At 46.2% G+C, this 12075-nt stretch overlaps 1 protein-coding gene across 1 annotated transcript in view; it reads right to left on the bottom strand.

Annotated features, from left to right (window-relative positions):
* Window positions 1–849: 849 nt before the first annotated feature.
* Window positions 850–12075, bottom strand: part of LOC147117158 (phosphatidylcholine translocator ABCB4-like) — a 30983-nt gene continuing 19757 nt past the window's right edge. Inside the window, exon 4 of the mRNA XM_085987909.1 lies at window positions 850–1170. Coding sequence (XP_085844035.1) covers window positions 964–1170 — 207 coding nt within the window. The 3' untranslated portion in view covers window positions 850–963. The remainder of the gene's footprint in view (window positions 1171–12075) is intronic.

Genomic DNA, 12075 nt, shown 5'->3' with positions numbered 1-12075 from the left:
TAGTGGTGATGTTTAGATGGCAGCTTCATTGTGGTGATCTGCCAATTCTAGTCTTTGAAGATGTTGCTTAGCCAAACAAATGTTCGAACCGATCAATCTCTGGGTGTATTTACACACATCAGTACCATGGTCGTGAAGCAATTTTGCTTCACACCAATGCTAAAACTAGTTTACAGTCCCTGGATTAGGCAGTCTTACTCCAATTTGTTGAAAGTCAGGTTGGAACCTAATTCCAGAAAACATTAGCTGCTTTTAAATTGCAGCTTTGGTCTTAGTAGAGCAAGCAAACTGGGCCCTTCTCCCTCATTTTGTTTTGTAATGTGCAATCTGTCGTCCTGTACTTCACTGAGAGGGCTGAACATTTCATGAATGCATAGGGCTGGCTGTGACATTTTGCCCAGCGTGTATGCACAGAGTACTAACGTTGTGATGCAATGAGAATAATGCCAAAAATGTTAAAGGCAGCAGTGCCTTTATTAGCCCCAATAAAACCAGCAGTAGCCAGGAGTCCCAGTAACAAATGGATCTTCCTCACCGCCCATCTAAAAATATCAAAAAATATCTGACAGGTTTATGTTGAGCCAGCAGCCAAAAAGTAAAATGCAAGTGACTTTTAACTGCTGTGTGCAATGAAACCAAAATTACTGTTACTATATTAATGTATCTTCTGGTGCATTTTTACATATCAAAGCAGGAAGAGGCTCCAACAATGTGCAAGTAAATTGATTAGTGGCACACAACATTAGAATGTCTGGATAAATAAAGTTGTCCAAGGTGTGCACGAAGTGTTAAATTATACTGTACTAAATTTGGAGTAGCACTGTGGTACCTCTCTAATTAGCAACATTACATTGTTAGGTCACCTTTACCATTCGCTACGCTACAGAAAAACATTGCTCAGTCATTTCCTCTGTTCCATGTACAGAGCCCATAAAAGGGTCACTGTCTATTTACATAACGGGGTCAAGAAAAGTAATCAGATTCAATAGTGCTTTCTGAGGATAAAGTTGAGCATTTACCTGGTAGGTTTTGCATAATTCCATCTTGAACAAAGCTGTCAGTCATCTCTCCAAACACTATGATCATGAGAGGAAGGCCAGCTCCGTGAAGTAAAGCAGCAACACTACCCAGCACCATCAGCAGTTTGTCTACACAATCTGCATAGCGAAACTAAATAAGAATAATACAATAATATATGCATCTTACTATTATTTTTCAAGGCAAAGTTACAGTGGCACAGTTATATTATTGTTTTTATAATCAAATAGTTATTTATTCAAATCCTATGCAGCCTGCTTCTCAAAATCCACCTGCCACAGTTGGGATGACTTTCGTGAAAGGATTCAGGATAAATTGATTGCTAATCATGTCATCATCAATTTACTAACAGTAAGTACCCATTGCAAAATCTTTTAACAAATTCCAAGTTTTTCCTAGTCTGTTATCAATATGTTAAATTTGGGGATTAATTAGTAGAGGAAAAATTGTAACTGTTGGATATCTTAAATAAAACGCTGGAAATGCACAGCAGGTTAATCATCACCTGAAGCAGAAAGTTAATGTTTATCAGAACCATCACGATCAAGCTGGAGAAGGCCTGTATTTTTTTAATTAAAAATTGTTCCTGGAATGTAGGCGACATTGGCAAGGCAGTATTTATTGCCCAGCCCTAGTTGGCCTGAGGGCATTAAGCATCAACTACATAGTTTGGGGCTGGAGTCACATGTAGGCCGTACCGGCTAGCAATAGCAGGTTCCCGCCCCGAAGGACGTTAGTGAATCAGTCAAGCTTTTAAGACAATCCAGCAGCTTTCTTGGTTGTTTTCCTGGGGCAAGCCCACAAGTTCCCAGATTTATTCAATTCAATTTCACAACTTACCATGGTGGAAATTGATATTTATATTTTGTTCAGTCAGGTGTCTGATACATGCATGCATATATACCCACCACCATGTCTAACATCTTCAATTCAAGTTACTGATAAACTACACCCAGCTGTAGGGGTTCTGTTTGCTCAGGGTGGAATGCACGCTTTCTGTAGGGACACATCTTACTTAGGTAAATCCAGGAAACTTAGGTGGAGATGGACATGGCCAAGGCTTAGGCCCTCCCAGTTGTGCTCAGGAGTACTGCTGGAGCTTAATTAGCAACAATCACACAACATTTATCAGAGCAAATTACTGGGAAGGTTCCCGCTACCTGTCGAGCTAGGCCAAAGACAAAAATGATGTTTCACGTTACTTGCTTGATTTTTCCTGTCACAATACATACAGTGTAGGAATGTCTAGTTCCTATCAAAAGACTGAGGTCGACTCAGGCGATCAAACCAACGATGTTTAATGCAAAACAAACTAAGTTAACCAATAACTACACGAGAACTACGGATACAGGTCTAGTCAGTTCGGAGGCTCCACGAGGACTGCCTGGACGGTCCTGTGGCTGGCGTCATGATGTCATCACATTTTTCCCACCGATGGGGATCGTGTGATGAACGGCGTGATGTCATCACGTTTGCCCGCGCTCTTAAAGGGACCGCGCTCTGTACATGCAAACAGTATATACAAAGATACAGACTCAGGCTGCAGTTAACATATTGTTAAAGGGAATTATATACATCTGATCGGAGTCCCTTAGTGGCTCCGCCACAACAGGGTTAAAAAACAGATTCAGTCACAGAAAATGGCTCACCTTGTTTTGGTACATAATATTTGGATCTAGTATGGGAGATGCCAACCGCCCTCTGAAGAATATGCAAAAGATGCGGGGTGAGTGCAGCTCCATTTTGTCACTGGCGGGCATGCTGGACACCCAGGAAACTTGGCAGGAATGGGGCATCAGGACAGATCTTCAAGTGGGAGGGTCTTTAAAAGGCTCAGAAATTCAAAAGGTAAATATGTTGAGGCCTTTTCTGGGTGCCTCTTGTTAACTTTTTCTTTTGCTGGCCCTCAGGCTTTCAATAGCATTTGTGCCAATTGGAGTGAATTATTTGCCTCCAGCTCCCTTTAATGGCACCAGTAGGCATTCCTTTAAAGTGTCAGAGCTGACGTTTTAGGAGGAACAAGATGATGCTGCAGAAAGCTGTCAGGCAGATCAGGCTGCCAAAGAGGTTTGCCATGCTCTTCCACCAGCATCCACACCGCCACAGATGCAGAGAAAGGTGGAATAACCTTGCTTTGGCAGACATAGTTTGATTGGACTCTCCTTTTCCCAAAGGAAGCTGTGCCAGCAGACACCCGGTGGCATCACTACAAGGTGCCAAGGCCTAACTAATTGTTAAGCCGGAATGTTCTTCAGAAGCACCCCAATCACAGCATGTCATGCTTTGCATGGTACTGCATGAAAGAAGGCATGCTAGAGTGATCAAGAACCAGCATTGCCTGATTATCGTGCATGACAAGATGCCAACCATTTCTGCAGGCTCTGGCACACCAACCCATGAATAAATTAGATACCTGTCTTTTTAGGGTCTGCGACAGCAGCGTGGAGCCATATGCTTTAGTGACCTTGCAGCATAGGGCTGGCACATGGAAGAACAACAGTCAACTGTGGTCTGAAAATTGGTTGCACCTCTTTGCAGGCATACTGCAATGGAAGGTACAGCACAGAAAACCCAAAATGCTGTTGACCTTTTCTATGGCTTTAGCTACCACTCATACTTTCAGGTAATTATGTATTTCAATCTCTAGGTCTCTCTGTTCATCCATATGCTTCAGCATCTTTCTATTAAATATATCCTTGCATTCATTGTTTTTTCTTCCAAAATGTATAACCTTGCACTTATCCACATTAAAATGCATCTTCCACTTGACTGCCCATTCTTCTAACCAATCTGTCTTCCTGAAATCTTTGACAGACTTCCTCACTATTTGTCAAACCCTCTACTTTTGTGTGACCAGCAACTTTCAAGATTTTGTTCCTTAAGCTCATTTCCAAATCAATTATATATCAACAAAAAAAAGTGAACCTAGCACTGACCCGAGGCACACCATTTCCAACCCTTCTACAATCTGAACAACACCCATCTTTCTATCCATGCTATTACATTTCCTCTTGTAGCATATGCCTGAATTTTACAAACAAGCCTCTTGTTAGCCCTTTAATTAAATGCCTTCTGAAAATCTATACACATCACATCTACTGAATTCCCTTTATCGATCCAAATCATTCACTTCTGCAAATTTAAGGCAGGGGTGGAGGTAGGTGATGTTACAGAGATGGAAGTAGGTGATCTTTGAAATGGAGAGGATATGTGGTTGGAAGATCAGCTTGCAAACAGTCTAGTTCAATCTATGGAGGGTGATTGAATGAATGGTGTGGGTATGGAGTGTACATGTGGAAGCTGATCCCATGTCTGCAGATGGTATCTCCAAGGGACAGTATGTAGATGAGGAAGAGAATGAGGCCAAGGATAGATCCTTGGGGGACTTCAGAGGTAATAGTGTGGGCTGGAAGAGTATCTATTGCTGAGATGCTCTGGCTACAATTGGATAGGCAAGAGTGAGGGCAGTCCCACTGAGCTGGACAACAGAGGAGAGACACTAGTGGAGGATGGTGTGGTCGACTATGTCAAAGGCTGCCGAAGGTCAAGAAAGACAAGTGAGGATACTACGCCATGTGTACAGTCACATAGGGTGTCATTTGTGACTCTGACCAGGGCCATTTCTATGCTGTGCAGAGGAGGAAACCTGATTGGAGAGATTCAAACATGCAGATGTGGGAAAGATGTGCATGGATTTGGGAGGTGACAACACATTCAAGGACTTTGGAGAGGAAGGGGAGGTTAGAGATAGTCACTGTTCTTTTGTAGGCAAATTTGCAGCCAATTTAGACACAGCAATGTCCCACAAACAGCAATGAGATGAGTGACTCGTGAATTTGTGTTGCTAGTGTTGGTTGATGGACAAATGTTGGAAGAATTCTCTGCTCTTCTTCAAAATAAGTGGCATAGGATCTTTTATGCCCACATAAACAGGAAGACAGGGCCACTTTTTAATAACTAATTTAAAAGATGGCATCTCTGAAAATGCAGCACACTCTTGGTGCTGCACTCAACTTCCGGCCTAGATAATCTACACAAGCCCTGGAAACATAGAAACATAGAAAAATAGGAGCAGGAGTAGGCCATTCGGCCCTTCGAGCCTGCTCCGCCGTTCAATATGATCATGGCTGATCCTCTATCTCAATACCATATTCCCGCTCTCTCCCCATACCCCTTAATGTCTTTTGTGTCTAGAAATCTATTTATCTCCTTCTTAAATATATTTAGTGACTTGGCCTCCACAGCCTTCTGTGGTAGAGAATTCCACAGGTTCACCACCCTGAGTGAAGAAATTTCTCCTCATCTCAGTCCTAAATGTCTTACCCCGTATCCTGAGACTGTGACCCCTCGTTCTAGATCCCCCAGCCAGGGGAAACATCCTCCCTGCATCCGCTTTGTCCAGCCTGTAGTGTATGTACCTTTAAGAGAGAACTACTTTTACAGCTCCTGTATACTGTAGTACTGGCAGTGACCACACCTGTATATAAGCCTAGAGCATGCCTCTGTACTGTTAGTCTTTAGACTACCCTCCTCCAGTAAACATCTGTTGATTGTTAAGTTACACCCTCCGTCTAGTTATTGGAAAACATCATACTTTAAGAATCACGGATTCAACAGTGGCGACGAGGTCGATTCGAATCTACCTGCAACTCTGCATTTCCTTTCAACGATTCGCTCTGGGAGGGCGGTGGAAGAAAGTCGAGGCCAGAAGCACGGGTGTCGACCACGAGCAACCGCCCAGTCATCCGGCAGAGAGAGTGAACATCGCAGGGGAGGCTGTTGAGAGCCGGGCTTGGTTTCCCAGCCACGACAATCCAGCAACAGACTGGCAACAGGTACAGCGCAGACCCTTCCCGGACAGCGGCGGCTGGAGCCGACCGACGGCACAGAAAAAGCCGAGCAGCGTCGACGGGGTAAGAGAGAGGGTGAAGCACACAGGGTGCAGCCAGGGGTTGAAAACCGAGCGGCGTCGAGGAAAAACAAAAAAGAGAGAGGGTAAAGCAGCAGCCGGGTTCAGGACCGAGCGGCGGCAACGGAAGAGGCGCACAGGAGAACGCGCAGAGCACAGCCAGGCAAGGGCTGAACAGCGTCCGCGGGGGAAAGAAAGGAAGCGCGGGAGACACCATTGAGCCGCGGAGAAGAAGGGAGAGCGTGGGAGACGCCATTTTAGGAGCCGCGGCGGAGAAAAAGGGCGAGCGCGGGAAGAAAGGAAAGCGCAGGAGACGCCATTTTGTGCCAGCGGAGAAGAAGGGAGAGCGCGGGAGACGCCATTTTAGACAGTTTAATCACACCCAGGGATGCCGAAGAGTGGCAGTATCACTGCGTTCGACAATGAAGTCGAAGATTGGGCGACATATGTGGAACGCATTGAGGTGTACTGCAGGGCGAATGAAGTGCCAGATGCTAGGAAAGCACTGGTTTTGTTAAATTCCATGGGTGCAAAAACTTATGGCTTACTGCAAAACCTAATAACCCCAGAGAAGCCAGTGGATAAGAATTTCGAAAACATAGTGGAAATCCTACAGGACCACTTAAACCCCACACCACTGCTGATAGCAGAAAGATTTAAGTTCCACAAAAGGAACCAGCATAAAGACGAAAGTAATGCTGAGTACTTGACGGAACTGCGCAAGCTATCGAAACACTGCCAGTTTGGATTGGGACCAGCAGATATGTTAAGGGACAAGTTTGTGTGTGGGCTTCAAAGTGAAGGAACCCAGAAACGGCTTCTATCAGAAAAGGATCTTACGCTGGACAAGGCTTTCAGCATGGCAGTATCACATGAAGCAGCCGCACGGGGCGCTGCAGAGATACAACGGAGACCGCAAGAATATGGCACCAATGAAATGTCATATGGAGCAGGGAAGTGTTATCGCTGCGGCAGAACAACACACGACCAGAAGGATTGTTGGTTCAAGGACCAAGTATGCAGACAGTGTGGAAAAGCAGGACACATAGCAAGAGTCTGCAGGTCAGGGAAGAAAACCAGCAGCAAGAAATCTCCACAGGAGAAGTACAAAAAGGTACATAAGGTGATGGACAGTAATTCAGACGAACAGAAAAGTGATACAGACTCCGGAAGCAAGGAGCTGGGTTGTCTGAAACTACATAAGGTAATCAAAATGGAGGATCACCAGACTATCTGGGTCACACTCAAGATAGACGGAGTCCAAGTGAAAATGGAATTGGACACAGGATCAGCCCTAACAGTCATAAACCAAAGGGAATACAAGCGGCTATTTTCACATATACCCTTGAAAGCTACAGAGATTGTCTTGAAGACGTACACGGGGCAAAAAGTCTACCCCAAAGGAAAAATAAGGGTGAAAGTGATATACAAAGGCCAGGAAATACCTAAAATGGACCTATATGTATTGCCAGATGGAGGACCACCACTACTTGGACGTGAATGGATCCGGAAGATACAATTAGATTGGCATTCCATACAGGCACTGAAGGTTGAGGCCAAAAAGGATGACGACGTCACACCTGGACGACTGTCAAAAATGCTAACTGACGCACAAGAAGTGTTCCAGGAGGGACTCGGAACACTAAAGGCATAACAGCAACGATTAAAATAGAGGAAAATGCAAGCCCAAAGTTTTTTAAGGCCAGACCGGTGCCTTATGCGATTTGGCCAGCCGTCGAAGCAGAGCTGGAAGGGTTGGAACATTCAGGCGTACTGTCCAAAGTAGACTGGAGCGAGTGGGCTACACCCATCGTTCCTGTAATGAAGAGGTCGTTGAGTAATACGCCTGGGGAACCAAAGAAGGTCCGCATCTGTGGGGATTTTAAGGTGACAGTGAACCCAGTCCTTCACACGGTACAATATCCACTTCCACGGATTGAAGATATTTTCGCCTCGCTATCTGGAGGTAAACGCTTTACCAAAATTGATCTGGCCCAGGCGTACTTGCAAATGGAGGTAGAAGAAGCCTCGAAACAATACCTCACGATCAACACTCATAAAGGTCTCTACCAATACAACCGGCTGGTGTTCGGGGTAGCATCGGCTCCGGCTATTTGGCAAAGGGCAATGGATCAAGTCCTGCAAGGGATACCAGGGACCCAGTGTTATTTGGACGACATCCTGGTCACGGGCGAAAATGACAGTGATCACCTCGCCAACCTGGAGAAGGTGCTCACTAGATTAAAGGAATATGGGCTACGAGCTAATCGCCACAAGTGCGAGTTTTTCCAGAAGCAGATCCCGTATTGTGGCCACATTATTGATGAAGAGGGGTTACATAAGTCCCCTGAAAAGATTGAGGCAGTAGTCAAGGTTTCAGCACCGGAAAATGTGTCACAGCTGAGGTCGTTCCTCGGGCTGGTGAACTACTACCATAAGTTCTTACCAAATTTGTCTACAGTATTACACCCACTGAACACCCTACTGCAAACGGGGGTACCATGGAAGTGGAATGACGAATGTAAACGAGCTTTCCAGAAGTGCAAAGAATTAATCACATCAAAAGAGGTGTTGGCCCATTTCAACCCAGCACTACCAATTCGGTTGGCGTGTGATGGATCACCCTATGGTATTGGAGCGGTGCTGTCGCACAAATTCCCAGACGGGTTGGAGAGGCCAGTAGCCTTTGCGTCTCGGTCACTAACCTCAGCCGAGCATAACTACACCCAGATCGACAGGGAGGCCCTCAGCCTAGTATGAGGGGTAAAAAAATTCAACCACTATCTGCATGGCAGAAGTTCACCTTACTGACTGACCACCAACCACTTGTCTCCATCTTTAATCCAAAGAAGGGCGTTCCGGTGATGACTGCACAACGGCTACAAAGATGGTCCCTTTTTCTAGGGGCGAACCAGTATGAAATAGAGTATAAAGGCACGAAACAGCATGCAAACGCTGATGGGCTATCACACCTGCCACTGCCTACTGTGGAGGACGCACCAGCAGTGGACCCTATCGAAATACTTTATTCGTCGATAATTGAACGATTGCCAGTAACTAACGCGGATATAGAGATGGAGACCCACAATGATCCGACGCTGTCGCGGGTATATGAATTGACGATGAGGGGGTGGCCAACACATGGCGACTCACTGTTGCCAGCATTCTCATCCAGAAGAGAACAACTGTCAGTATGCCAGGGGACAGTGATGTGTGGATCCCAAGTGGTAATTCCACCCAAGCTAAGGGAGAGAGTGCTCAATGAGCTTCACGAAGGTCATCTGGGAGGGGTGAAAATGAAAAGCCTTGCTAGGGCTTACGTGTGGTGGCCGGGGATCGATCAACAAATCGAGGACCTAACAAAGAGCTGCTCAGGATGCCAGAAGGTCCAAAATGCACCACCACATGCCCCTCTGCACCCATGGGAGTGGCCCTCCTCTCCATGGCAACGGGTGCATATTGATTTTGCTGGTCCATTCATGGACTCAATGTTCTTAATAGCAGTGGATGCACACTCGAAATGGCCTGAGGTGATCAAAATGTCCTCCACCACTACAGAGAAAACGATTGCAGTCCTACGGACCATATTTGCCAGAAACGGCTTGCCAGAGCAGATTTGCTCTGATAATGGACCACAGTTTGTGTCCGAAGAGTTTCGGAAATTTATGAGAAGGAATGGGGTAAGGCATTACACATCCACCCCGTATCATCCAGCCACAAATGGATTGGCTGAGAGGTTCGTACAAACCTTTAAAAAGGCGATAAAGGCCATGTGCGATGATGAAATTCCACTACAGCATAAGGTGGACAATTTCCTGTTAGCCTACAGAAATGCAACACATGCAGTTACCAACCAGACCCCGGCCATGATGTTCTTTAGCCGAAGGTTGAGATCTCGTCTGGACTTGCTCAGACCAAATGTGCAAAGAAATGTTGAGGACAAACAATTCCAGCACATCAATGAGAAGCCGACAAGGAGCTTCAATGTAGGACAACCAGTCTTGGCCCGTGACTATCGAACAGAGAAATGGCAACCCGGAACGATATGCACAAGGCAGGGGCCATTAATGTACACAGTGGATGTCGGGGAGAACATTGTGAGACGCCACGTCGACCAGATCCTAGCGTCACAGGAACGAGTCAACCCCATGTCTCGCGTACCTGGGAATGAACCCGACATACCGGTAGCCTCTACCTCAGAAACAGTAGCAGCGGAAACTGATGAACTAACTGACGAAAAGGGGCCAGAATCGCCTCCGCACCAAGAACAAGAACCTCAGGAAAGGCGCTATCCAGAAAGGATCAGGAAGCCGCCCCAAAGACTGAATCTATAAATGGACTATTTCAGTTTAATGTGCATGTTAAAGTGTTAACTGTTATTTGAATGTTATGGGTACTGTTAATCTAAAAGGGGAGGAATTGTAGTGTATGTACCTTTAAGAGAGAACTACTTTTACAGCTCCTGTATACTGTAGTACCGGCAGTGACCACACCTGTATATAAGCCTTGAGCATGCCTCTGTACTGTTAGTCTTTAGACTACCCTCCTCCAGTAAACACCTGTTGATTGTTAAGTTACAGCCTCCGTCTAGTTATTGGAAAACATCATACTTTAAGAATCACGGATTCAACACAGCCCTATCAAAATTTTATACATTTCAATGAGGTCCCCTCTCATTCTTCTCAACTCTTGTGAATACAGGCCTAGTCGACCCAATCTCTCCTCATACAACAGTCCTGCCATCCCAGGAATCAGTCTGGTGAATCTTCGCTGCACTCCCTCTATGGCAAGTATATCCTTTCTTAGGTAAGGAGACCAAAACTGCACACAGTACTCCAGGTGTGGTCTCACCAAGGCCCTGTACAACTGTAGTAAGACATCCTTGCTCCTGTACTCAAATCCTCTTGCAATGAAGGCCAACATACCATCTGCCGTCCTAACTGCATGCTGCACCTGCATGTTTGCTTTCAGTGACTGGTGTACAAGGTCACCCAGGTCCCTCTGTACATCAACATTTCCCAATCTATCATCATTTAAATAATACACTGTAGGAATAGTTAGATTCCTAACTAAAGGACTGAGGTCGAGTCAGTCTATCAAACAAACGATGTTTAATACTAATCAACAGAGTTTAAAACAAAAACACAGGAGAACTACATTACAGGTCTGTACTCTTTGCTGGCTCCACGAGGACTGGCTAGGGCGGCTCCCCAGCCTGACGTCATGACGTCATCACGTTTTCCCGCCGCTGGAGGATCATGTAATCAACGTGATGATGTCATCGCGTTTGGTCTCATTCTTAAAGGGACCGCGCTATGTACATGCAATGATATGAACAAAGATACAGATTCATTCTGTAGCTAATAATTTGTTAAAGATAATTATGTACATTAGATCAGCGTCCCCCTGGTGGTTCCGCCACATGCGCCCCCCCAGAATTGTCTTTAACAGTAAAAGTCAATCGACTAGGAGGTCTGACAAGCCTGTCAGAGCGACTCCTGTATTCTTGGAGTGGATGTTGTTGAGCAGCGGGCGGGCTGGCGGATGGAAGCCTTCGGTCTGGCGTGGATGCAGCGGGAGGTCGACCATGTCGTGGTGGCTGTGCAGTCTCCACTGGCCGGTCGATGTCCAGGTGTGCCGGTTTGAGACGGTCAATGGATATGTGGTCGGGTTTACCACCGATGTCTACAGAGAAACTCTTGTCGCCGGTCTCCAGTACGCGAAAAGGGCCTGTGTAAGGGGCCTTGAGCGGATCCTTATGGGCATCATGACGAATGAATACAAATTCAGCATTCTTTAGCTCCGCTGGTGCGTGTGAAGATGGAAGGCCGTGATGCGAAGTTGGGATAGGCGCAAAAGCCTTGGCTGTCTCCCGGTGGCTGCTGAGTTGGTCGGCTGCGGACCACGGCTCAGTTGGAAGCGGCAGGAAATCTCCCGGTACGCAGAGTGGCTGGCCATACAAGAGCTCCGTGGCGGACGATTGCAGGTCCTCTTTGGGTGCCGTGCGGAGACCCAACAAGACCCATGGAAGCTTATCCACCCATCCGGCGCCTTGGAGGCTGGCCCTCAGCGATGCCTTTAACGATCTGTAGAAACGTTCGCACAAACCGTTTGCTTGCAGGTGATAG

The sequence above is a fragment of the Somniosus microcephalus genome, chromosome 5 (assembly GCF_052327205.1).
Source record: "Somniosus microcephalus isolate GS21.2 chromosome 5, FLI_Smic_1.0, whole genome shotgun sequence".
Taxonomy (NCBI): Eukaryota; Metazoa; Chordata; class Chondrichthyes; order Squaliformes; family Somniosidae; genus Somniosus; species Somniosus microcephalus.
Note: the sequence above shows the minus strand (reverse complement) of the source record. Positions and strands in the feature narration are given on the sequence as shown.